The sequence below is a fragment of the Coturnix japonica genome, chromosome 27 (assembly GCF_001577835.2).
Source record: "Coturnix japonica isolate 7356 chromosome 27, Coturnix japonica 2.1, whole genome shotgun sequence".
Classification (NCBI taxonomy): domain Eukaryota; kingdom Metazoa; phylum Chordata; class Aves; order Galliformes; family Phasianidae; genus Coturnix; species Coturnix japonica.
Genome location: NC_029542.1, coordinates 2,561,749 through 2,587,596, shown reverse-complemented (window position 1 = coordinate 2,587,596; position 25,848 = coordinate 2,561,749). Strand labels below are relative to the sequence as shown.

Sequence of the window (25,848 nt, the reverse complement as noted above, 5' to 3'; positions counted from 1 at the left end):
GGGGGGGTGCCCCAGAGAAATACTGTGATTTACTGGGGGTGTATTTACAATTGGGGGGGGGGGGTCACCACCTCCTGGCATTGCTCCCCCCACCGGAGGGGGGATCCCCGTTCCCCCCCATCAGCCAGGGAAGGCAAAGCCCTGGGCTGGGGGGGGATGTGGCAGCACTGGGGGTGCCCCCCCCCCCCCCCCCCGTGTCTGCTGCACCGGTTGGCAAAGGGCAGAGCTTGGCAGAGGCTCTGTGCCCCCCCCCCAGCACCTCAGTGGTGGCTGTGGGTGTCTATGGGATGGGGGGGCAGTGGGACCCCCCCAGTATCTATGGGTTGAGGGGTCCCAGCACTGAGCCCAGTGCTTGGGGGGGGGCGGCAAGTCCATGTGGGGGCACACAAAGGCAACCAGCCCCCCCCGGACAGTGCTCCAATTGAGTCCCAAGAGGAGGAGATGAAAAGATAGGGATGGGGGGTGGGGGGCTTCCAGCGTACCCCCCTTTTGTTCCCCAATACGGTTCACATTTTTGGGGGAGGGAGATGATTTCTGTTTGCCCCCCCCCCCTCAACAATGTCTGGGGTGGGGGGTGGTGGAGGGGTCACATCAATAGCAGGGCGCATTGGGGGGGAGGGGGAGGCCTGTAGGAGTCGTGCCCCCCCACCCTCCCCCCATCAGTCCATCACGTTACCACGAGACTCACACTGGACAGACACGAATGTGGGGTGTCCGCCCCCCCCCCAAAATAAAACCCTGTTTGTATCCCCCCCCCCCATCTCTTCTCTTTGTGCCCCAATGGGAGGTGGGGGGCACCAGGAGGCCATGGTGGGATCTCACCTTCCCCCCCCCCCACCAAGGGAAGGGGTGGGAATAGGGGGGGGAGAGAGGGGCTGGGGGGAGAGGGGCAGAGCCCCCCCCGCCCCCCCAAATCGCTGCGGTTTGAGGGTGGTTTAAGTCGGGTTGGAATTTTTCAAGGTCTGCAGCTTGGCCTCCAGTTCGGAGATCTGAAAAACAGCAAAGGGGAGAGGTCTCAGAGGGGAGGGGGGTGGGGGGGGGCACAACAGGGGGGTGTGGGGATATGGGGTGGAAACGTGGGGGGGACAAAGAGGATGGGGACACCGGGGGTTGAAGACGTGGGATGGGGACGTGGGGATGGGGGGGACAGACCCCATAGGGGATAATGGGGGGGGGACATGGGGGGGAACAAAGGGGATGGGGACACGACTTGGGGGGAACAGCACGGATAAAGGAATGGGGTGTTGGGGTGACAGTGTGGGGCTGGGGGACGGGGATGGGGGGCTGCAGCCAGCTGGTGGGTGAGAGGCTGTGTGTCATCTGAGGTGGGTATCATGGAAGGGAGGGGCACGTGGAGGGTCCCCTGGTGCCCCCCGGCCCCACACTGCAACCCATGGCACTTCCCAGGTGCTCCGGGCTCCCGGGGGATGCAGTTGATCCCATATGGGATCTGCTATGATCCAGCACAGCTCTCTGATCCCTGCTTGGGATCTAGTGGAGCCAGCATGGAATCCAATGTGACCAGCGGTGGGATCCAACATGACCAGCATGGGACCCGGCTCCAGGTTGAGGATCAGGCGTGACCCAGAGCCTCACACGCATCTGCCAGGACCCACTGCGGGATCCCACAAACACAGCCCGGGATCTGGCACCCAAAACAATCCCTTTTGGTCCATGAGGGGAACATCAGACCCTGCAGCAGGATCCAGCACAGCCCAACATCTGTGCAGATCCACCACCATCCCGTGCAGCATCCAACACCAGGAGGAGGATCGGGAGCACGGCAGCACCCCCCCAAAAGGATCCCCTCCATCCGGGCCAATGGGAGCAGAATCCGGTGTGTGGGGCAGATCCATTGCTGCCCGAGGTGGGATGCAGAGCAGAGCAGAATTCCTGTGATCCATCAAGGAACGACGCGGTGGGAGCAGCGGCGGAGCAGGACCAGGCGGTGATGGGGCCATGGCCGTGCCCATGGTGGCCCCAGGGCTCAGGGGCAGCCCGCATCCCGGCGCCCGGTGCCCACCTTCTCCTGCAGCTTCTCCATCTCCTCCTTGTGTGCCAGCTCTGACTCTTCCAGTACCCTCCGTTGAGCCGTCTCCTTCTTCAGGAACTCGATTTCCCTGTGGGGAGATGGAGTGTGGGTGTAAGGCAATGGGATGGGTATCCGTGCCCCCTCCTTGGGGACGGGGATGCTGGGGTTTGGGCTTTGCCAGCTGATGGTGGTGCCCTCCCAGGGGGTGGTTTCCCCTCAGGGTTTGTCTGCAGGGTTAAGGGGTGCCCATAGGGGGTTTGGTGCCCTGAAGAGGAATTGATGAGCCATGAATAGGGGATGGATGGTCCGTGCCCAGAGGATGGTCCCATGCCCAAGACATACTCCATGCCCAAGGGGTGGTTCATGCTCAGGATGAAGGGGTACCCAGAAAGGGTTTGGTGACCTGAAAAGGGATTGATGCCCAGGGAATGATCCATGTGTAAGGGATGCATGATCCATGCCCAGGGGATGGTCCATGTGTAGGGGTTGGATAGTCCATGCCCAGAGTACAGCCCATGCCCAAGGGATGCTCCATGCCCAGGATAAAAAAGGATGCCCAGGAAGGGTTTGGTGCCCTGGAGAGGAATCTATGCCCAGGGGATGGTCCATGTGTAGGGGATGGATAGTCCATGCCCAAGGGATGCTCCATGCCCAAGGAATAATTCATGCCAAAGAGAAATGGATGCCCTGGAAAGGTTTGGTGCCCTGAAGAGGGATCAGTGCCCAGGGGATGCTCCATACCCAGGGGATGCTCCATGCACAAGGGTTCATCCCTGCCCAGGAACAAGGGGCACCCAGGAAGGGTTTGATGCCCTGAGAAGTCAGTGCCCAAGGGCTGCTCCATGCACTGGGGATGGATGGTCCATGCCCTACAGATACTCTGTGCCCAGGGACAAAGGGCACAGAGTGTGTGTATCCAGAGTGAGGGGTGCCCAGGAGGGGGGTGGGTGCCTTGGGATAGGATCAGCACCCAGAGCCCTGCCCTCACTTTTGCTGGTACTCCTTGATGAGCCGCTTGGCCTTGCTGTACTTGCGCTCCAGAGCTTGATACTGGCTTTGTGTCTCCTTGAGGTGCTCGTTCACCGTATGACACAGGGTTTGGGCCTCGATCCAGTATCCCTCCAGCTTCTCCATGCGCTCTTTGTTCTCCTCCACGCTCTGCTCCAGCTGGGCTTTCTCAGCCCGCCATCGTGCCTTCTCCTGCTCGAAGCACTGCAGCTAAAGGGACAGCAGGGTCAGGGCATGGCACGGCACAGCATGGAACAGCATTGAATGGGTTGGCTCAACACAGCATGGCATGGAATAGCACAGTGTGGGATGGCTTGGCTTGGCTGAAGAGAAGGTATGGCATGGGATGGCATGGCATGGCATGGCATGGCATGGCATGGCATGGGATGGGATGGGATGGGATGGGATGGGATGGGATGGGATGGGATGGGATGGGATGGCTTGGAATGGAATGGAATGGCATGGCCAAATAGCAGATACGGCATAGCATGAAATGGCATGGCATGGAATGGCTTGGCATGGGATGGAATGGCATGGCCAAATAGCAGATATGGCACAGAATGGAATGGCATGACCAAATAGCAGATATGGCATAGCATGAAATGGCATGGCATGGAATGGCATGGAATGGCATGGAATGGAATGGCTTGGCCAAAGAGCAGGTATGGCACAGAATGGAATGGCACAGCATGGAATAGCTTGGCATGGCATGGAATGGCATGGAATGGAATGGAATGGAATGGAATGGGATGGAATGGAATGGAATGGAATGGAATGGAATGGAATGGGATGGGATGGGATGGAATGGAATGGAATGGAATGGGATGGGATGGAATGGCATGGCCAAATAGCAGATATGGCATAGCATGGAATAGCTTGGCATGGAATGGCATGGAATGGAATGGCTTGGCCAAAGAGCAGGTATGGCACAGAATGGAATGGCACAGCATGGAATGGCATGACCAAGTAGCAAATATGGCATAGCATGGAATAGCTTGGCATGGGATGGAATGACATGGCATGGCATGGCATGGCATAGAATGGAATGGAATGGAATGGAATGGAATGGAATGGAATGGAGTGGAATGGAATGGAATGGAACGGGGCGGGATGGAATGGAATGGAGTGGAATGGAATGGAATGGAATGGAATGGGATGGGATGAAGTGGAATGGAATGGGATGGGATGGAATGGCATGGCCAAATAGCAGATACGGCATAGCATGGTATGGCTTGGCATGGAATGGCATGGCATGGGATGCAATGGCTTGGCCAAAGAGCTAGTATGGCACGGAATGGGATGATATAGCATGGGATAGCATGACATGGCCAAATAGCAGACATGGCATAGCATGAAATGGCATGGGATAGGATAGAATGGTACAGCCAAATAGCAGATATGGCATGGGATGGAATGGCATGGCCAAAGAGCAGGTATGGCACAGCATGGAATGGAATAGCATGGAATGGGATGGCATGGGATGGAATGGCATGGCCAAAGAGCAGGTATGGCACAGCATGGCACAGCATGGCACAGCATGGTACAGCATCTCTGGGTGGGCTGATGTGTGGGGGTCTATGGGGATATGGGGAGATGGAGGAACTTGCTCACCTTCCTCTTCAGCTGCTGGATCTCCGCCTCAGTGACAGCATGCTTGATCTGGAGCTGCAAGAGGAGCCGGGCATTTGGAGGGCACGGTGACACTGTGGGACACCCCCACCCCATTCCCATGTGCCCCCTGAACCCCCCCCTCACCTCCTTGAATTTGTGAACCAGCTTCTCAGGGTCCATCTCAACTGGGGAGAGCGTGTCCTCGTTCTCAGCCAGTTCAAACACCTCGATGGCCATCTCGCTGCTGGGGAACATGGGGCTCATCTCCTCCTCCTCATCAGTGGCGTATTCCCCTGTCTGCATTGGGCACAGAGCAACGTTGGCACACAGCAGCCCCCCCCCACCCAGGGACACTGAGTCCGTGCTCCCTCTCTGGGTGCTGCCCTCACCTCCTCATCATCCTCAGTGTACTGAGTGTAGCGCTGCTCGATCATCTCCCGCTGCCACCGTTCCTGCTCCAGCGTCTGCTGGATCAGCTGGGCCACCTCACTCTGCTCACCCGGCTTCTCCCTCCCGATGAGGAACCTGTGGGGACGGCAGGTGCTTACATGGGGACAGCTGAGGGTATGGGTGGCAGGGAGATGAGGGTGGGGGGCAGCCAAGTGGCACAGCTGGGGGGCAATGGAGGGGCTTAGATGGGGACACCCAGGTGGCACAGCTGGGGGACAATGGGGGGACTCAGATGGGGGATGCTCAGATAGTGACAGATCTGGGAGGACATCGTAAGACCTGTGTGTGAGATAGAGGGGCATCCTGCACTGTTCTGGGGGGATCTGTGGGAGCAAGGTAACACAGGGCAAGCAATGGGCATGGGGACAAGGGGGAGCAGGGAGTGCTATGGGGCAGGGAGTGCTGTAGGGGCTGCTGACCCACATCCCCAGCCCTGGGCCCTACCGGACTCGGCCCTTGGTGTTCCTGAGCACGGAGGCAGCGAAGCTCTGAGTCACCCCCACCAGGCTGGTGCCATCCACCTCCACGATGAGGTCGTTCACCTGGATCCTGAGGACAAGGGGACCATCACAGCACAACCATCCCCTGCCCACCCCACAGACACCTCCCAGCCCCCCCAACCAGCTCCTCCATCACCACAAAGCCCAACAGCAGGAGCCTGGGGGGGGGGGTTTGGAGGTGAGCATCCCATACCTGCCATCCCGGTGGGCTGCCCCTCCCTCAGTCACTGTCTTGACGAAGATGCCCAGCTTCTCCAGGCCCATGTCTGCCCCTGCGCCCATGCCGATGATGCTGATCCCCAGCCCTGCAGCATCTGTGGAGACAGAGATCAGCGTCTCAATGGGGCAGCACCAATGGGGTAACATTAGGGTCCATCTGAAGGCACCAAGTGAGCCCCAAAGCAGGGGATGGGGGTAGGACCCACCTTTCTCCAGCTCCACAGGGAAGAGGTCGAGCCTCTCCACCCTCTTCTCCAGCTCATACTCTGCTGACGCAGCCATGGGGTCAACATCTTCATTGCGGCGGTCGTAGTCCTCGTTGGAGTAAGTGCTGAAGACCTGAAGGTGGGAAGGGAGATGGTGAAAGGGATGGTGGGGGATCCTAGGAGACATGGGGGAACATGGGATGAGGAGGAGTCTGAGGAAGAGTGGAGGGTCTGGGATGTGGTGGGAGATGGGGGTGGCTCTGTGCTCTGCATCCAGAGTGGATGCGGAATGGATGAGATGGATGGATGGATGGATGGATGGCATGATGGAGGGATGCGTGGATGGAGGTGATGGTGAGGGATGGATGGATCGGATGGAGGATGGATGGCTGGCATGGATGATGGATGGATGGATGGATGGATGGCATGGGGCATGGATGATGGAGGGATGGAATGGATGGAGGGATGGAGGGCTGGAATGGATGATGAGGGAATGGATGGATAGAGAAAATGCGATGGCATGGATGGAACTCGGATGAGATGGAAAATAGAAAATGGTGATGCGAGGGATGGATGGGGGAGGGTGATTGGAGGGAAGGTTATGGATGGATGGATGGGTCAGATGGCTGGAATGGAATGCGACAATGGATGGCGGATGCATGGCATGGCATATGCATGGAGGGATGGAGGAGAGGTGGATGGATGGAGGATGGGATGGATGAATGAGTAAATGATGGATGGATTGGATGATGGATGGATGGGATATGGTATGATGGAGGATGTTAGGCAATGGATGGCATGGATGCATGGAATGATGGATGGAGGGATGGATGGATGGATGGATGGATGGATGGATGGATGGATGGATGGATGGATGGAGGGATGGAGGGATGGATGGAGGGATGGATGGATGGATGGATGGATGGATGGATGGAGGGATGGATGGATGGATGGATGGATGGATGGATGGATGGATGGATGGACGGACCAAGCATAGATGGACACAGATGGATGGACGGGCAGGCAGGTGGGGTGTTCAAGCAGTGGCTGCTCCAAGTCACACAGTTTGGTGGTTCAGGCCCAACCATTCCCCTGCTCCAACCTCATCCTCCTCCCTTCCCCACTGAGGGACTCCCAGCTCCCAGCCCTGCACCTCCTCAAGGGCCAAAGCAACACAGGAGCCAGGAAGGGGACAGCTCTGCCCTTCCCTGCACCCCACAAGTGCTGGGCACACCCATGCAATCCTATGCTCCAGACTGGGGGGGTCACCCAGGCACTGAGTGTGGCAGATGTCCCCAGAGGGGCCGTGGTGCTCCAGGGCGAGTGGATTAGGGCTAACACCATGCTGCTAAAGCCTTGCACAAAGGGTATTAGGGATGAGTGTCAAGGGCCATAGCACAAAGCCTGGTGACACCGAGACAGGCAGGACCCACCCGTGTGGCACCCCTAGGGACAAGCTGGACACCTGCCCCCCATCTGCACAGGGTACCCAGAGGGGTCCAGGCATGGCCCAGCTTGTCCCACTGTGCCCCTCAGTGCTGTCCCCAAGTCTTTGGGGTGTTGGAGACTTGCAGGGGACCCAGAGCAGCTCCCAAAGGAGACACAGCAGGAGGGAGCAGATTTGTCCAGGGAGGGGGCTGGCAGCAGGGACCCCCATCCCTGGGCACAGCAGGGTGCTCTCTATGGGTTCTCTCTATGGGTGCTCTCTATGGGTGCTGGGGTGTCCCTATGTGCCCATTCTGGGGGCTCACGATGCTGACATGCACTGTGACAGGGGGTCCCCCCCAACAGAGGGGCAGAGCAGGGGACAAACATCAGGGGAGCAGAGCATCCCTCCAAGCACATCCACAGCTCCACGAAGGGGGGGGGGGTTCCTTCTCAGGGCTGGCATGGCTGATCCATGCAGTGTAGAACCCCCAGCAGTGTATGGCCACCATGGGACCCCATCCCCACGCGGTGCCACCGCGGTGCCCGTGTCCCATCCCAGGTGGGGCCACCCACCCGCCGCTGACTCAGAGCCAGAATATAGGCCGTGCTGCTATAAATAACCCAGCGAGGCACAAAGCAATTTCTGTTCCTCCAGCCGGGGGGATACGAGCATCAGAGAAAGCCCTGAATTAACGGCATGGCCTCATCGCCCTCCGTGCCATGGCTGGCAATGGGTGGGGGGACCCCAAATCCCACAGCTGTCCCCATATGGGGACAAGGAGGGGGATGAGCAGCTCCTGCTGCTGCCATGAGGCACTTCCCCTTCCTCCACTTCCTGAAATGGTCCCCATGCTGAGCACAGCGGGGTGGGCATCAACCTTCCCTGCTCCGGAGGGAGTCCCAGCACTGACAGCACATGGGGACCAGGGCTGGGCTGGTGGAACCTGGCAGCAAATGAGGCCTGGATGAATATTATGGGCTTCCACCCCCAAAACGTGTGGTTTTGGGGCACTGGGTTGGCAGTGTGTGCCATCCCCATCCTCCACGTGTCACCAACACAACAGCTCACAGCCCCAAGGTCTCCACCCCATACCGTGTCCCTTTCCCCTCCCCACGTGGCCATGTGTCCCCAGCAGTGGGTGCTCACTATTGGGGTACAATGGCACATTGCAGACGCTCTGCCCTTCTCCACTCTGTGCCATCAGCGCTGCATGGAGGCTGCCCAAGCTTGGGCCATGGCCAATGGGGCAGGAGGTTGCCCACCTCTATGTCTTCCAACCCCATCGCTGGATGATTGAGGACCCCCAAACCTCCCCTCTTCTCCCTTCTTTGGGCCCCCCAAAGCACCCCGGCGGGACTCACCTGGATGGGCGCCGTGCTGAACTGGATCTTGCGGTTGGGGACGGGCTCCTCTTCCTCGGACAGCCCAGGGATCTCCATGCAGCTGGATTCAGGCTCATACAGCCCATCCGCCTCCTCATCCTCATCCAACCCGCTGCCCCCCGAGTCCTCCCCGAGCCCACTGTAGGCACTTATGTCCACCAGGTCCGCCTCGGAGAAGTCCTCCTTCTTGGACTCATCATACAGCTCGCTCTCCTCCACCCTCTCACCCTTTCCTCCCTCCTTGGTGTCGGGGGGCTCCTCGCCCCCATCCAGGCACGGTTCGGGGGCCACCAGCCCTTCGGCCCCTTTGGCCACTTCACTTACAGCCGTGGGCTCCTTCACCTCCACCTCCGCCTCCGACTCTCCACTCTCCTCCACCTCCACGGGTTTGATCTTGCAGACCTCCTGCACCCGCGGGACGCTCCCATCCTTCTCCCCCGACCTCGGGGCTTTGCCCATCACTTTCTCCTCCTCTGCAGGTCGTGGCCGTGTGGTCCCAGCGCTTCCTTCTGCACCGCCATCAGCTTTGCCACCATCTCCTTGCAAGAAGACGCGGGACCTTTTGCTCACCAGCTTGGAGTTGAGCGGCCCCGTGCGCCCCGGGGTCTTATGCAGGTTGTTCCTCAGGTCAGCCTTCTCAAACACAGCGCTCAGCTGGCTGACAGTGGGCGACACGGCCTCGGTGTCCAGCTTATCCAAAGACTCAGTGCTGCCATTGAACTTCACCACCACGTCCAGCTTACGGTCCTGGAAGCCGGCGCGTTCTTTGCGCAGCAGCAGTTTGGTGGTGGTCTCCTTCTCCTGCGGGCTCCTCTCGAAGATCTTCCTTGTCTCCTGCAGCTTGGAGAAGGGTTTGTCGGGCTTGGAGTCGAAGCGACTCACCCTCTCGGACACGCTGGTGCCCAGCTTTAGGGTGCTGCCCTGCTCCATGCCATCGCTCAGGCTGCCGGTGCGGGGCAGGGACAGTCGGACCGGCTTCTCCTTGCCCTTGGCCAAGTCGCACGCTCCCTCGGGGCCCGGCGCCGTCCCCATCTGCAGGAACATGTTCTTGATGCGATGGACGTTGGAGCCATACTTCTTGCTGCGGGCTTTCTTGCCGTCCTCACCCTCGGCATCCTTTGTGGGTTTCAGGGCCTGGATGGTCGCCTCGTACGCGTTGCGGTGCGGGGATGCGCTCCTCAACCCCCCGCTGCCCGCCCCGCCGCCCGGGGTCCCCCCGCTGCCCCCCGGGGCTGCGGCCCCGCTCGCTGCCTCCGTCCTCAGCATCCTGCCCCGAAACCTCCGTCACCGCCGAGCCGCATCGCCCGCCGCCCGCTGGGCACGGGGAGGGGGCCGTGCTGGGGGGCTGCGGGGACCCGGTCAGGCCATCGTCAGCCTGGGGGGGCCCAGCGCGCCCCCCCCCCCCTATCCTCCACCCCGGCCCTCCTTCCTTCCTTCCTCCTTTCTCCTCCTCCTCTTCCCCTTTCTCTCTCTGCGCTGCTGATGAGCGCTGCCGCCCGCGATCCGCCCGCCCCGCTGCCCGCAGAGCCCTCTGGGTCTTAGCGACGCTCTCTTGCTCTTCCTCTTCCTCACCGCTAAAGCTTCGGGCTCTGCTGGATGATGCCCCCCCCAGCTCTATGTGTGTCCCCCCACCCACCCACAGAACGCTGCTGCCACCGCCGCCCCCTCCCCTCAGCCCCCCTCCATCCCCTGCACATGGTTGGGGCCGCGTTTCCCCCCCTTCCCTGGCACTGTGCATTGTCCCTACAGCCCAGCTCTGTCCCCATATCTATCCCCCCTCCCCATAGCCCCCCCCACCCCGGGTTTGCTCCCCCTCTGTCCCCTATGACAGCCCTTGGGACCCCCAGCCCTGCCCCTCTGCATCCTCACTTCCATCCCACAGCCCCACGATGGTCCCTGGGTCCCCCCACTTCTGGCCAGTTGCCCCCCACCTTTATACACCCCCGTATCCCCATGACCACCCCCCCCCCATCCCTTAGTCCTCCAGTGTTTGTTCCCTGTGCCCCATCCATATCCTCCCTGTGTATAACCCATATCCCCCATTCTTACCCCCATGCCCCCCTCCCGTCCCTGTGTCCCCATGTCCCCCCTCTCCACCTTTTAGCCTCTGCCCGCCCCCCCCCATATTTGCCCACACATTCCTTGCTCTGATCCCTTTGATCCCCCACGTAGCCAGAACTCCCCCAGCCCCTGTTTCTATGATGCCCCCATAGGATCCCCATTGACTTTCTGTCCCCATCAACCCACCCCTCTCCCCTCCCCACTGCCAACCCACCCACCCACACCTTGACCAGGAGGTCAACCTGGAGGGGGGGGGGGGTATATTTTAGGGGTGTTATTGGGGTCCCACTCCCCTCCCAGAGCATACAGACCCCACAGGGACCAGAGCACACAGCACAGCACCACTTTAGGGCTCTTCAATGACCAAAACAACCACACATTATACACCCTGGTTTCCAATATGGGGGCACCATCCCTTCCTCCCCCCCCTCCCCATCAACCACAGCCCCCCACACAGTGCAGATACGGGCAGCAGGACCCAGCAGCGGCTGCAGCACCCGACAGCCCTTTGTGCGTGACGTGGCGTGACGCAGAGCAGAGCGACAGCCCCCCCTGCCCCCCCTTCCCCTTCCGCTGCAGGGCCTGCTCACCCCCCCCAGCCCTACTGCATAACCCCCCCCCCCTCCAGTCCCACTCAATACCAGGGGGGCTTTGGACCCCCACCCCATGCATGAATGCATAGATATACTCCCCATCCCCCCCCCCCATGCACACGCGTGTGCAATGCACCATTTCTGGCCTGTCAGCTGTCCCCAAATGTCCCCAAACCCCGAGGTGACACGTCATGCCCCCAATCGTGTCCCATTGTGCCCCATTGCTCCCCATCCTGCCCCATCGTGTCATATTGTGCCCCATCGAGTCCCTTCATCCCCATTGCACTCTGCTGGGCCCCATTGTGCCCCATTGTGCCCTGCTGTGCCCACTTATGTGCCCCACTATGCTGCACTGTGCCCCATAGTGCCCCATAGTGCCCCATTATGCCCTCTTGTGCCCAATGATATCCCACTGCGCCCCACCATGCCCCGCTGTGCCCACTTGTATCCTATTGTGCAATACTGGGCCTTATTGTGCCCCACTGCATCCCATTATGTCCTGTTGTGCTCCATTGCACCCAGTTATACCCCCTTGCACCCCCGTTGTGCACCATCGTGCCCTATTGTGCCCAATGATATCCCACTGCACCATGCCATGTCCCACTGCGCCCCATTGTGCCCCACTGCGCCCTGTCATGCCCTCCTGTTCCCCACTTCAGCCCCATTGTGCACAATCCCACACCCTGGTGCCCCACTGTGCCCCCCATTGGTGCCCTGGGTCCCCTCCAATCCCCCCACTCATCCCACAGCCCAGCTGCCATCCCACCCCCCATTAGCGGTGGCACAGGGCTGGGTTGGCAGGGGGTGGTCCCACCCATTCCCAGTGTTGTCCCCCCCCCCCCCATTGGGGCCCCCCTCCAGGTCACCCTGCTGTCACTGTCACTCAGACCCTGGCAGTGCTCCCGGTGAAGATGGAGGCGGCTGCTTTGCTGCAGCTCTGGGCTCTGGCAGGCGAGTGGCACCAGCACGGGGACATGGCCGGGGGTACCCCCATGGGGAGGGGGCTGGGGGGACCCTCGTGGGTAGGGGTTGTTAATGGGGGAGCTGGGTAAATCCATTCTGTCCTTGGGGATGGGGGGTTGGGGACATGGGGACAGGGGGACCCCTATGGTTGGTGGGAGCAGGGTGAGGGGAAGGGGCTGTCCCTGTGTGTGTCCCCGTCCCTATTCCTGTCCCCCTCCCCACACCTAAATGTAGCTGGCACTGTTGGGACACGTGTCCTGGGGGCGGCCATGTGTGTTGTAATGGGGAAACTGAGGCAGGGAGGAGCTGTGCCCCCATTGTGGCTCCAGCCCCATTCCTGACCGCAGCCCTGGCCCTGGGGGGCACCCAAACCGTCCTGGGGGGCTCCCAGCCCACCCTCCCTGACCACCGCGTCTCCCTTGAGACTGGAGCCATCTTTGTCCATGAGCTGGAGCAGGAGCTGTTCCAGGCGGCCTTCAGTGAGAGCGAGGAGGAGGATGGTGAGGATGGGGCTGAGGGGAGGGGGGCAGGGGGTGTCCTGCAGGGCTGGGCTTGGGGGGGGGGGGGTCCAGGACTGATGCTGGGGGTCACTGGGTTGTACTTGTCCCTGGCAGGCATAACCTGGGTGTGCTGTATGGCCATCCCTCCTAGCTGTTAAATGCCCATCCATCTGTCCATCCATCTGTCCATCCATCCATCCAGCCTTATGTGCCCCCACCCTGGGACCTCCATCCTGTGAGCACCACACCATCCCAGCACACACACTGGGACATTACCCCATTTTAGGGCCATTTCACCCCAAAATAGGAGCAGGGTGCTCCATGGGCTCACACCAATGGGACACATGGGTTGGGGGAGGCCTTGTTCTATGGGGTCCTGCCCCATGTCCCTGTGTCCCCATGTCCGTCCATTCATCCCGACACCCAGGATCCTCCCCCATCACCTTCCATGCCCATCTCCGGGATCACCCCGACCTGCCCCGCTGGCTGCGCTGTGCCCAACGTGGGCCCCATAGCTCAGCATTCCTCTATGGCAGCCCCACGGCGGCGGAGGTGGGCACACATATCATCGAGGTAAGTGCAAAAAAGTGCATGGCCTCGTGCAGAAAGTGCATGGCCTCGTGCAAGGCCTTGGTGCAACCAACCCCCCATGCAGGTGCTGGCATCCAACCGACTCACCTACGAGACAGCAGCGCAGCGGCTCATCATCTCCATCACCCCCTCTCTAGGTGAGGGTTCCTCCCACCCCATATCTCAGCCCCTGAGCCCCATAGGGGGACACGCAGCAGCCCCCCATTAACACCCCACATACTGCAGAGGGGGATCCGCCGTATCAAGGTGAGTTCCTGGTGGGGAACCGCAACGTGGAGGAGCTGCTGCCTGATGCGGTGCAGGAGCAGTTTGTGCAGGCGGCGTCTGCTGTATGGGATCATCACGACGTCCACATCATCAACATCACCTCTGCGCTGGACAGGGGGGGCCGCGTCCCGCTGCCCATTGAGGGGCGCAAAGAGGGGTAGGGGGCCATGCTGTGTATGTGGGGGGGGTGATGGTGGTCTCAGGGGGTCACCCTGTGCTGTCCATGCTATATAGGGTGTATGTGAAGGTGGGCTCCCACGCTGCCTTCTCCCCCTGCCTGGAGGCTGCCAGCTCCCCGCAGAGCCGCTTCCTTTGCCATCTGGGCCAGCAGCCCCTCGCGTCCTGCTATGACACCTTCGCACCCCACTTTGCCATCCTATGGTGTAACCTCACCCTGGTAAGACCCCCCCCCATAACCCCCCCCATAACCCCCCCATAACCCCCACACTCAGGCCATGCCTGACATTGACCTCCCTCTCCTTCCCAGCTCCAAGTGCTGCCCACCCCCACGGCACCAGGACCCGTGTGGGGTCCCGGGGTGTTGGAAGGGAGTGGAGATTTCCAGCCCCCCACCACGTCCCCCCCCCAGGATTTGCTGCCTTCTTTCCTGCTGACGTTGCTGGTGCCGTTGGCGGTGGCTGCGTTGCTCTGCGTGGTGCTGGGACATCTCATGTGCTGCCGTCGGGAGGGAGTGTGAGTTGGGCACCCAAATGGGGGGGTCCATCTCAGTCCCCCCCCCCCCTTGGTGCCATTGTGGTGCCCCTTTGCCTTGGGGGCAGTGTGTGGTTGATGGCTTCTCACTGCTGGCTTTGTTGGTTGATTCTTTTCCCCCATGTCTCATCCATTTCATAGGGCAAAGAGGGACTTGGAGACGTCTGAGTAAGTCCTTGGGGTGAGCTGGGGGTGGGTGGGGGGGTTATGGGGAGGGGGCTGAGCCGGGGGGAGCAGTAGGATGAGAACCAGAACCACAGAACAACAGAACCAAAGGATGATGGATCCATTGCCATTGAGTGACATCAGTTGGGGGGACCCTTAAGACCCTCCAGGATGGGCAGCCCAGGAGCAGTGGGGTTGGAGGTGGAGATGATGGTGGAGCCTGGAGATGCCCTCACCCCAAAGGGACCCCTCCACTCCAACACCCCATAAGCCCTATAGACAGGGCTCGGAGCTCAGCAGCTATTTAACATCTCTGCCATCACACGGGGGCTTTTCTGCTAAGAAAGACCCCCAGAACCCCCCCCTTTACACCCCTTTACACCCCTTTATACCCCTCATGGCAGCATCCAGCTGGTGCACCACACCACCATCCACGGGGACACCGAGGAGCTGAGGAGCATGGCCCACAGCCGCGACGTCCCCCGGCCCCTCTCCACCCTCCCCATGTTCAACGTGCGCACAGGGCAGCGCATCAACCCCATGGTGGGACCCCCCGATGGGGCACGGGACCCCCTGATCCCACAGCAGCGGTGAGCTGAAGGGGGGGGGGGCAGCTGAATGCCATTGGGGTGCTGTGGGGGGGGTTATATGGGCACCCAGCTGTGCCAATGGGGCAGAGCTCCCACCTAATCCAACCCCCCCCCCCAGCTCATTATGGGGGGGTTCAAACCCTTCCACAGCAGCTATGGGGGAAGCCCCTCTGTTTGTTATTGGTTTTTTAATGGGAATGATCATTTTCTCCCCATTTCCAGGTAACAGGCAGCGTGGCTCTGCCCCCCACCCCAAAAGAAGAGGTTGCTGTGAGTTGCTGTTGGGGTTGGGGGGGGTTGAATTTTGCTGGTAAAGTTTGGCTGTTTGCAATGAGATTCGATTCCTCAGCTTTATTTCCAAGCCTGGCAGCTCTGAAAGGGGGGGAGAGAGGGGAAGGATTTGGGGGTACAACCCTATACATCACAGTGACCCTGAACCCCTCACCCCCCTCCCCATCCCTTTACCCCCACCTCCCCCTTTTGGTATGGATCTGATCGGGGACTGGGGGCTCCCAAAAGGCAGATTTGGGGGTGGGAGGTGTCCCCATGTGTGGGTGCACCCCGACACCCCCAGCTCTCACCTCTGCTCCTTCTGATTGTGGGCACCATCCCGAAGCTCCTTCTGCTCTCTGATGCTGCTCCGCTCTCTCCCGGGTATCCCTCTCACCCCCCCCCAGGGGCACCGCAGCCCCCAACCCCAGCCAAAGAAAGGGCCTCATTCAGAGCAGCGGGGCAGGCACCGAGGGGGGGGGTGTTAGGAAAACACAGGGGCGTGTTCGGGGGGGGGGAACAAGGGGAGGCATTGATGGGATGGGATGGAGAGGAGAAAGGGCCCTTTCAGCCCTGCACAGCGTGAAGGTGGCCGTGCTGAGCCTCGTGGCACACGCGTGTGCTGCTGCTCCCGTTGCACACCTGAGCATACACCCAGTGGTTGCTTATAAAGTGGGGGGAGGTTGGGGGCACCCCTTGCTGCCCCTCACTGTGTGCATGCAAATATTTGCACGGTGGCAACCCAGAGCGCTGTGGTTCATTTGCACATCGTGGCACGATTGTGCACAAGTGACTGCACACATCCCATGCCCCATTTCCATCCCTTTCCATGCACCCCCTCACCCAGCATCTGTGCCCCCCCCCAGCTCCTTTAGCACCCCATGTGTCTGTGTGTATCTGTCTGTGTCTGTGTCTGTGTGTGTGCCCCCACCCTGTGCCAACTGCTCCCTGCTCTCCCCCTCATCACCCCCTCCCCATCCTTCCCCCCCTCACCCCCTTGGCCTCCCAGCCCCAACCCACTCCCCCCACCCTCTGGGGGTGGCTCCTTGGCCCCCTCCCCTCTCTCTCTCTCTCTCAGCCTATGGGCTGACCGAAGAGGAGGAGGAGGAGGAAGGTTTGGGGGGAGGAGGGGAGGTGGGCAGCGCTAAGCGCAGTAGCGTGGCAGGAGGAGAGCGGGGAGGACAGAGCAGGGGCTGAGTCCCCCCAACCCCATTCCCGACCCCCATTTTCCCCAGCGACGAGGGAAGAGACGAGGGTTCAAAGAGCAGCAGGTGGGTCGGATCATTTCACATGCTTTTATTCCAGCGGTCGACAGAATGAGGGGAAAAAAAGAAAAGAAAGAAAGAGAGAAAGAAAGCCATCATCTCAAATCCTTCCTCATACACGGATTAAAAAGGAAAACCCCCTTTAGTTACAGATGTGAGGAGATGGGCCGGGAGGTGGGCTGGCGAGCGGGTGGGTTTGGGGTGGAAAGCAGGAGTGGGTGGAAGGATGGATGGGGAGTGGGTTGTTGGTTGGGTTGTTGGTTGATTGAGTGGATGGTTGGGTGGTTGGGTTGGTGGTTGGGTGGTTGATTGGGTGGTTGGGTGGTTGGTTGGGTGGTTGGGTGGTTGGTTGAGTTGTTGGGTGGGTGGTTGGGTTATGGGGTGGTTGGTTGGGTGATTGAGTAGATGGGTGGTTGGATGGATGGAAGGTTGGTTGGTTCATTGGATGGATGGATGGATGGTTGGTTGGATGGATGGATGGATGGATGGATGGATGGATGGCAGGGTGGATGGATGAGTAGATGGATGGATGGATGAGTAGATGGATGGATGGATGGATGGGTGGATGGATGAAGAAGCTGCTGGGAGATGCGTGCAGAAATGAGCCACCTGCTGAGCCTGGGAGCTCAACGCCTGTGCTTTGCTTTCCTTCCCCTTCCAAAGCTGCTAAGCTCAGCCCGGCGTTTCTTTCCTCTGGGGTATATATGGGGTGAAATAGCACCTTTAGGAAAATCCTGAGTGGATTCAGTCAGCAAAAAAAAAGGTGAATTAAAAATAATAATGATAATAAGAAGAACAGAAAGTCTGAAATGAACGCAGGCCGTGTCCGGTCACAGCGCTGTGTCTATAGCACCAAAGATCCCAGCATAAAGATGGGACCAATAGGAAAGAGAGTGAATATTGGGACAGGAGGCCTGGGGTGGTGGGGGGAGGCCTTGAATAGGGGAAAAAATAGCAAAAATATATATATAAAATAAATGGAGAGGGGTAAATAATAGTGGAGAACGTAGCACCTTTGGTCTGAACCTGGCAGGAAAGTCCCGGCATGGCTGAAAAAAAAAGGTCAAAAATATCCACAATAAACCCTAAAAGTACTTGAAAAAAAAATAGAATTAAAAGGATTAGGTAAAAAACAAAAACAAAAAAAAACAATTAAAAGCCCTCAATGAAGCAAAAAACCACAGCGGTGAGGTAGCCTTCCAGATAAGAGGAAATGAGTCGATGGGTCGCGGCCGCTCCGCTCCAAGGTTGGGGTTGTTGGGTTCGCTGGGGTGGTTGGGGGTCCGCAGGCTGCTCAGGCTGTGCTGTGTGTGAGAAAAAGAGAGGGGGGAAAAAGAGGGGAGGGGGGAAAGGAGGACCCCCCCCTACCTCCCCCCTAAAGGAAAATGGAAACCCAATGCATGGATAGGAAGAGTGACAACGGTAGGCAATGGAAAGGTCCTGGCAGGTGCAAGAAGCAAAGAGCCCAGCAGGGAAAGGGTGGTGGGGGGAGGTAGGGGGGTGCTCCCCACAGCCCACTATGGGGCAGCAGTGGGGGTGAGCATTGGGATACGGCCATGGGGGCTTCAGGGGGGGCAAGCAAGCGAGCCCACTTCCTGGCGGTATGGTTTGAAAAAGCCATTTATTTTGTGGTTCTCATCTCTATTCGTTCGATCTCCGTTTGGTTTAAAGCCTTTTTGCTTTGATGATGATGATTTTTGAGGGGGAGCTGGTTGGTTTTTGGGGGGTGGGGGTTCATTAATGGGGAAGGGGGGGGTGTTTGGTTTTGGATGGCGCAGAAAACCGACGCGGATTGAAAAAGTCCATGTGAAATGTATTATTATTTGTTTTTTTTTTTTCTCCTTTTTTTTTTTTTGGCTTTTTTTTTTTTTTTATTAATTATTATAATTATTACTCTCTCCTGTCACACGTCGGGCCCTTTTTTTTGTTGTTTTTTTGTTTTGTTTTGGGTTTTTTGGTTGGTTTTTTTTTTCCTGTTTACAAAAAGCAGACGGGGCCGATATCGATGCCAAATTCCTGGTCTGGAGCACCAACGTCCATAGGAGCCAAGTCAATGATGGGCAGACGTGAGGTCTTCGTCGTCTTGTACTCGATGACTGTTTTGCCCCATGCTCCAGTGTGACTCTGTGGGGACGAGGCTGTCAGGTACCTCTGTGCCCACCCCAACCCCCTTCCCCATCTTCCCATCCGCTCCACGTCTCCATCTTCCCATATCCCCACATCCCCATATCCCCCCTCTGTGTGTCTCCCACCCCCATGTCCCCATGCTGCTTCTTACACTCCCAAACCCACATCCCACTTCTTCCATCCCCAAGTCCACCCCATGTCCCCCATCCTCATGTCCCCCTCCTGAGCATCCCCCATCCCCTTGTCCCCATATCCCCAAATCCCCCATCCCCACTTTCACCCATGCCCCCAATAGGGGGGGATATTTTCCATCCCGATGTCTCCCATTCCTGTGTCCCTATGTCCCCTATCCCCACATCCTTATGTCCCCTAATCCCGTGTCCCCCATCCATGTGCCTCCCATCCCAAATTCCCCACATCCTCCATCCCCTTGTGTCCTACCCAAATGTTTCCCAACCCCATATACCCATGTCGCCATGTACTTAGGTCTCCAGTCCCATACCCACCTACCCCACCCGTGTCCCCCATCCCCATACCCCTCATGTCCCCCATCCCCAGGTCCCCCATCTCCATGTCCCCACATCCCTCTGTCCTCCATTCCCACATCCCCTATCTCGATGCCCTCATGTCCCCCAACCCCACATCCCAATGACCCCATCCCCACATCCCCCTCCCAAAAGTTTCCCATCCCCATATCCCCACATCCCTATGCCCCCATCCATGTCCCCCATCTCCTTGTCCCCCATCCCCACGGCCGCTCACCGTGCAGCCATCCTCGGTGACCCCATAGGTGAAGCGGCTGTTTCCTTCGGCCCTGATCTCAATCTCGTTGGCTCCCTGGAGCAGCAGAGCCTTCTTCAGGTTGCCAGTCTCCTCGTCCATGTAGGCAATGCTGTTCTTGCAGTGGTAGGTGACGTTCTGAGAGGCCTCGGTGGACATCAGGCGCAGGAAGGTCAGTTGGATGGCGACGTCAGCGGGGTTGGAGCCCTCACCGCCGTACTCAAACTGCAGGGGAAGAGATGTTAGGGACCCTATAGTGCTGCATCACTCTGCCCCACATCTCCCCCCAACCACCCCCACACACACCTGGAAGCCGTCGCTCATTGTCTCGCCGAACCAGACATGTTTCTTCTCCTTGGGGTTCTTGCTGAGGTACCAGTTCTTCTGGGCAATGGTGGCTTGTGTTGGGTAGACGCATGTCTCGCCTGTCTCCATGTTGCAGTAGACCTTGATGGCATCCAGGTTGCAGCCTTGGTTGGGGTCGATCCAGTACTCGCCTGTGGGGCAATAGATGGGGTCAGGGGGGCAGCAAAGGGCTGTGGGGTGAGGAGGGGTAATGGGGGAGGTGAGGAGTGGAGGCAGGCTATGGGGAGGGGTGTGAGGAATGGCCAGGAGGGTTGAGGTGAGGAGTGGCCATGAGGTTGGAGGTTGGGAGGAGGAATAAGGGATGGGGATGGTGAGGAGCAACCACGGGAGATGAGGATGGAGGTGAGGATTGGCCAAAAGGGATGGGAGGGGAGGAGGAGCTGGGGATGGGGATGGAGGTAAAGGGGAGGAACATGGGATGGGGATGGAGGTAAAGGGGAAGAACATGGGATGGGGATGGAGGTAAAGGGGAGGAACATGGGATGGGGATGGAAGTGAGGAGCGGCCACCAGACACAGAGTTGGGGGTGAGGAATAGTCCATGAGGATGGAAGTGAGGCAGCCACAAGGAACAGAGGATGGAGAAATAAGAAGTGAGAAGCCCTGAGAAGTAGAAGATGGGAGGAAGAGCCGTGAGAGATGGAGAATGGAGGTGAGAAACAGCCGTGGGAGATGGAATACAGAGGGATAAATAAGGAACAGCCAAGAGAGGGGGAGGGTGGGAGGATGAAGGTGAGGAAGAGCCGTGAGAGACAGAGGGGGAGGGTAAGAGCATCCAGTGGGTGGGAAGGATGGAAGGAAGGACCCATGGGTGATAAGGATGGAGGTGAGGAGCTGATAGGAGGGATGGAGGTTGGAGCATCCAGGAGGGATGGAGCTGAGGAGGACCCTGCAGGCACTGGGTGCTGCTGGGGGGCACTGGGGAGCACTGACCGCTCTTCCAGTCGCCGTGGCACATCTTCAGGTCCCGGCAGGTGCGTGCTGGGTTCTTGCGGGTGCCTTCAGGGCTACGGATGTTCTCGATCTGTTGGCTGAGGCTCTTCAGGGTGGTGTCCACCTCCAGGTCGCGGTCGCGCATCACGTTGGCGTCGTCAGCTCGGTAGTAGCGGCCGCCATCGTGAGCTTTCTCTTGGGGTGGCTGAGGCAGGAAGCTGAAGTCGAAGCCGCCGCTGGGGGGGCCGGGAGGACCTGGGGGGCCAGGAGGGCCGGGGGGACCCTGAGGGTGGAGGAGGAGGAAGGTGAGCATGGGGTGAAGGCAGCAGATCCAGGTGGAGAGGTGGCAGCGATGGGGTGGGTACGTACAACAGGGCCGGCTTCACCACTCCGTCCGCGGGGACCGGGAGGACCAATGGGGCCAGGCATGCCATTGAGACCATCTTTGCCAGCAGGACCAGCAGGACCAGGAGGACCCTATGGGAGAGGAGAGGTGGTGAGCACAGGTGGGACCCCAACGCTGTGTGTCCCCCTTGTATCCCCGCGATGCTCAGCCCTGGATGGGTGTCTGTGTTGGGCACTTACCCGTGGACCAGCAGGACCAGAAGCTCCAGAAGGACCTTGTTCACCAGGAGCGCCCTGTGCAAAGCGGGGCACAAGAGAAAGCCCTGTGAGCACGTCGGGATGTGGGGCAGGACCCACTGCTGCCATCCCCACACCTGGGGGCACTTACAGGAGGACCAGGTGGGCCCTGGAGACCGGAGAAGCCTCTGTGGCCCTTCATGCCTCTGTCACCTCGATCTCCAGTTTCACCTTTGTCACCACGAGGCCCTTGGGGACCCTATGAGAGGAGATGGGCTGAGTGACACCTGAGCAGCACGCTGCCCCCATATCCATGGGGATAAGGAAGGATAAAGGACGCAGGAAGGGGACACCAACTTACAGCAGGACCACGAGCACCAGCGGGACCAGGGGGGCCAGCGGGACCAGCAGGGCCCTGGGACAGGAGAGAAGGGAATGGTCAGAGCATCATCCCACAGCAACGACTATGGGGTATCACCCTATGTCAAAGCATCATCCCATAACAACGACTATGGGGCATCACCCTACATGGGACATGGGGTCACATCCCCCTGCTGGGCAGCCCTCCCCTGTGCCAGGACAGCTCTGAACCCAAACCTCAGTCGGGTCAGTGCTCAGATGGGGCTGGGGTCTCCAGGAGCAGAGCAGCACTTACGGTCTCACCACGATCTCCATTTTTGCCAGCAGGACCGACAGGGCCGGGGGCACCGGGGGCACCAGGAGCACCAGGGGGGCCAGCAGGGCCGGTCTCACCACGGTCACCCTGAGAGGAGGAGGAGGAAGATTAGATATAAGCACGGATCAGCACAGCCCCACCACCCCATCACCCCACCCCTGGGTGCTCACCTTGGGACCAGCAGCACCATCACGACCGGGGGCACCTTCAGCACCGGGAGCGCCCTATAGGACAGCGAGACCCCAAAGCCACTCGTTAGGATGAGAGATGCTAACAACGCTCAGCCCAGCACTCATGGGTGCCACGAGCACATCCAGCCTCCACCCTACCTCACGTCCAGCTTCACCAGGGGGGCCAGCAAGGCCGGGGGGGCCCATGGGGCCGGGAGGACCACGTTCACCAGGGGAACCTGAGGGACCTTGCTTGCCGGGTTCACCCTATGGAGCAGAGAGCGCAGAGGATCAGACACCAGGAGCATCCATCAGCCCAGGGGGGGCTATATGGTGAGCTGAGGGGTCTGGGGGTCCTATGGGGTACTCACAGAGGGGCCGGGCAGGCCGGGGAAGCCTCTCTCGCCTCGTTGACCAGGGAGACCGACCACACCACGTTGTCCAGCAATACCTTGGGGTCCGGGGGTACCGGGAGCGCCCTGGGGGGGACGAGCAGCACCTCAATGTGGGCACGTCCCAATGGAGGGCAGAACCACGCGGGGACACGGTGTGGGGTGACTTACAATGGGGCCGTCAGCACCGGGGGAGCCTTTCTCTCCGGGGGGTCCGGGGGGACCAGCAGGGCCGGGTTCACCGGGGCGGCCAGCGGGGCCGGTCTCACCGCGGGGTCCTTTGCCACCTTCCTTACCGCTGGGACCGGGGGGGCCGGGAAGGCCGATGTTACCCTGAGTATGGGGGGGTGATGAAATCAGACCACGGTGCCAGGGGAGTCTGGTGCCAAATGGGCCACGGTGGCCACATGGAGCTGGATGGATCCATGCCCAGCATCCACGGTGCTATTAACACCCCCCACCCCACATCCCGCCCCTGCTGGGGGGCTCAGCACTCACGGAGGGGCCGGGAGGACCAACTCTTCCAGCAGCACCAGGGAAACCAGTAGCACCCTGCAAGGGAGAAACACTGCGGTCAGGGGGGGCTGCGTCCCACATGGGGGCACCTCGTGCTGCCCTATGGACCAGCATCCAGGAGGGAAGTGCTCACCCTATGGGGGGGGGTTACAGCTTTGAGTTTGGGGGGGAGAAATGAGCAGCCCCCATGGGACCAATGGAGGAATGAACCACCCCATGGGACCAAGCCCCCTCCCCACATATGATGTCACCCACCCAAATGGCTTTAGGATAAGCTCCTATAGTTTAGGGGTGGAACACAAGAGGGGGCTGAGCCACCCATGGGTGCACGTGCCCACCTCCCCATAACCCATGGGGCCATACAATACCTCTATAAGACCCATATACTTACAGGAGGTCCAGCGCTTCCGCGAGCGCCTTTGGGACCGGGAGCACCAACAGCACCCTATAGAGGGAAGGGAGGGAGGAAGAGAAGGGTGAGCCACTCTATGGGGTCACCTCCATGGGGGGCAGCTGGGGGGTGACTTACGGCAGGGCCGGGAGCACCAGTGGGGCCAGCAGGGCCAGGGGGGCCAGCATCACCTTTGGCTCCAGCATCCCCAGTTTCACCTTTAGCACCAGGCTGGCCGTCGGCACCCTATGGGGCAGAGCATGGGGGTGAGCGGGGGTGAAGTGTGGGGTGTGGGGGGGGGAGGACATCTATAGGGATACTTACAGGAGGGCCAGCAAATCCAGCAGGACCGGGAGGGCCAGGCTCACCACGGTCACCCTATAAGGGGGGAGGAAGATGGGGGGTAACCATCACATCGGGTATGGGGTGGTCAGCTGTGCCATGCTGTGCCATGCAATATGGGGGCACTTACAGGAGCACCACGGGCACCAGTGGGGCCAGCAGGGCCGGGGGGGCCAGCTTCACCCTATAAGGGGGGGGAGGAAGAGGAAGAAAGGCCGTGAGGTCAGAGAGGTGATATAGGGGTGAGGGGGGGGAATGGGGGCATGTCCCCATAGCATCCAGATGTCCCCACCTTGTCACCGGGGGCACCAGCGGGGCCAGGGGGGCCAATGGGGCCGGTCAGACCACGGAGACCATCTTTGCCAGGAGCACCGTCAGCACCTTTGGGACCGGGGTCACCCTATAGGGGAGGGGGGGGGGCAGAGAGAAGGCACAGAGGGTCACTTGTGGGGCACAGCCAGGAGTGACCCATAGGGACCACCACCCCCAGCACCCCCCCCTTGGCTCTGCTCCCAGCCAGGGGGGGGGACATGAGTGGGTGTGGGAGGGGGCTGAAGGTAGAAGGAGGATAATGGGATAAAGGGGGGGGGACACACGTACTCTGTCCCCCTTGGCGCCTGGCAGACCGGCAGCACCGCGTTCTCCGGGCATCCCCTGCAGCCCGGGGGGTCCCTGGTTTCCGGGGGCACCGGGAGCACCAGCATCACCCTGAGGGGGGAGAAACAGCAACAGGGGGTTACAGGGAACACGGAGCCCAGATCCGGATCTACCCCATAAAACAAAGCGAAGCCCCCAGACCCACCTTAGCACCATCGTTTCCAGGAGCACCGTTAGCACCACGAGGACCCTGAGGGCCGGGGGGGCCCTGGACACCGCGTTCACCGGGGAAACCCCTCTCACCCTATGGGAGGAGGAGGGGAGATGAGCGAGACCCCATTGAGAATGGGGAGGGGGGTAATAAGGGGAGGGGGATAGTAAGGGGAGGGGGGGATTCAACTCACCCTGGCACCAGCGGGACCGGGAGCACCAGCATCTCCGGGGACACCCTGTGGATGGGATGGAGGTGTATGGGATGGAGGTTATGGGGTGGAGGTTATGGGGTGGAGGTTATGGGGTGGAGGTTATGGGGTGGAGGTTATGGGGTGGGGGTTATGGGGTGGAGGTTATGGGGTGGAGGTTATGGGGTGGAGCTCATTGAGGTGCTGCCCCAATGGTGATGGCCATAGGATGGATGTGGGGCGCTCACCTGCTCGCCGGGTTTTCCAGCCTCTCCTGGGGGGCCAGCGGGACCAGGCAGACCCTGAGGGGGAGAAGGAGGAGAAGTGAGGGGGGGGATGTGGGGCACAAAGGGAGGGTGGCAGAGGGTGGCACCGCTGTCAGCTGGCGGCGATGGACCCTCACCTGGAAGCCGGGGGCTCCAGCGGGACCTTGTTCACCTCTCTCTCCAGCGGGACCCTGTGGGAGGGGGGAGAAGAGTGAGGGGGGGGTTGGGGGGCAGCAGAGCAGCCAGTGAATCAATGGGGTGGGATTGGGGGGGGGGATACTTACAGTGGGGCCGGGGGGACCCTGGGCACCGGCTTCACCATCCTTACCAGCAGCACCCTGCGGGGGGAGGAGGGGCTCAGAGCAAGGCAGGCACCCCTGGGTGCTGGGAGAGCGTGGGGCAGAGAGATGGGAGCCTATGGGGCTGGGAGCTATGGGGCTGGGCTGTATCTATGGGGCTGTATCTATGGGGCTGAGCTGTATCTATGGGGCTGTGAG

The 25,848-nt window shown here is 60.0% G+C and overlaps 3 protein-coding genes across 4 annotated transcripts in view; 1 reads left to right on the top strand and 2 right to left on the bottom strand.

Annotated features, from left to right (window-relative positions):
- Positions 1-935: 935 nt before the first annotated feature.
- On the bottom strand, positions 936-10,246 carry PPP1R9B (protein phosphatase 1 regulatory subunit 9B). Its single transcript, XM_015885914.2, has 10 exons — positions 8,817-10,246; positions 6,027-6,159; positions 5,795-5,915; positions 5,546-5,650; positions 5,041-5,176; positions 4,796-4,948; positions 4,652-4,705; positions 3,021-3,250; positions 2,024-2,120; positions 936-989 (listed from the first exon to the last, which is right to left on the bottom strand). The coding sequence occupies exons 1-10, from the start codon at positions 10,101-10,103 to the stop codon at positions 936-938; spliced, it is 2,370 nt and encodes a 789-aa protein (XP_015741400.1). The 5' UTR covers positions 10,104-10,246.
- Positions 10,247-12,349: 2,103 nt separating this feature from the next.
- SGCA (sarcoglycan alpha) lies at positions 12,350-15,612 on the top strand. Of its 2 annotated transcripts, XM_015885558.2 has the most exons (10): positions 12,351-12,442; positions 12,802-12,954; positions 13,382-13,527; positions 13,610-13,682; positions 13,771-13,969; positions 14,047-14,209; positions 14,300-14,505; positions 14,665-14,691; positions 15,093-15,278; positions 15,501-15,612. In XM_015885558.2, exons 1-10 carry the CDS (start codon positions 12,403-12,405, stop codon positions 15,502-15,504), a joined length of 1,197 nt encoding a protein of 398 aa, XP_015741044.1. In that variant the 5' UTR covers positions 12,351-12,402; the 3' UTR covers positions 15,505-15,612. The 2 variants fall into 2 exon arrangements, with proteins under 2 accessions (XP_032296817.1, XP_015741044.1); XM_032440926.1 differs by lacking the exon at positions 15,501-15,612 and having other exon boundaries at positions 12,350-12,442; positions 15,093-15,282.
- Positions 15,613-18,415: 2,803 nt separating this feature from the next.
- COL1A1 (collagen type I alpha 1 chain) overlaps positions 18,416-25,848 on the bottom strand; it is a 16,303-nt gene continuing 8,870 nt past the window's right edge. The window contains 25 exon segments of the mRNA XM_015885868.2: positions 18,416-18,937; positions 19,703-19,945; positions 20,027-20,217; positions 21,019-21,301; positions 21,388-21,495; positions 21,604-21,657; positions 21,752-21,859; positions 21,962-22,015; positions 22,256-22,363; positions 22,447-22,500; positions 22,606-22,713; positions 22,818-22,925; positions 23,010-23,171; positions 23,337-23,390; positions 23,746-23,799; positions 23,884-23,991; positions 24,070-24,123; positions 24,218-24,271; positions 24,380-24,487; positions 24,688-24,795; positions 24,890-24,988; positions 25,089-25,133; positions 25,334-25,387; positions 25,489-25,542; positions 25,636-25,689. Of these exon segments, the coding sequence (XP_015741354.1) occupies positions 18,791-18,937; positions 19,703-19,945; positions 20,027-20,217; positions 21,019-21,301; positions 21,388-21,495; positions 21,604-21,657; positions 21,752-21,859; positions 21,962-22,015; positions 22,256-22,363; positions 22,447-22,500; positions 22,606-22,713; positions 22,818-22,925; positions 23,010-23,171; positions 23,337-23,390; positions 23,746-23,799; positions 23,884-23,991; positions 24,070-24,123; positions 24,218-24,271; positions 24,380-24,487; positions 24,688-24,795; positions 24,890-24,988; positions 25,089-25,133; positions 25,334-25,387; positions 25,489-25,542; positions 25,636-25,689 (2,574 nt within the window). The 3' untranslated portion in view covers positions 18,416-18,790.

Coding starts and splice junctions, on each gene's coding strand:
- PPP1R9B (XM_015885914.2), bottom strand. CDS start 10,103: ATGCTGAGGACGGAGGCAGCGAGCGGGGCCGCAGCCCCGGGGGGCAGC. Junction 6,160..8,816: donor TCAGCACGGCGCCCATCCAG/GTGAGTCCCGCC, acceptor TCCCACCTTCAG/GTCTTCAGCACTTACTCCAA. Junction 5,916..6,026: donor CCCTGTGGAGCTGGAGAAAG/GTGGGTCCTACC, acceptor CTGTCTCCACAG/ATGCTGCAGGGCTGGGGATC.
- SGCA (XM_015885558.2), top strand. CDS start 12,403: ATGGAGGCGGCTGCTTTGCTGCAGCTCTGGGCTCTGGCAG. Junction 12,443..12,801: donor GCAGCTCTGGGCTCTGGCAG/GCGAGTGGCACC, acceptor TCCTGACCGCAG/CCCTGGCCCTGGGGGGCACC. Junction 14,506..14,664: donor TGCTGCCGTCGGGAGGGAGT/GTGAGTTGGGCA, acceptor TCCATTTCATAG/GGCAAAGAGGGACTTGGAGA.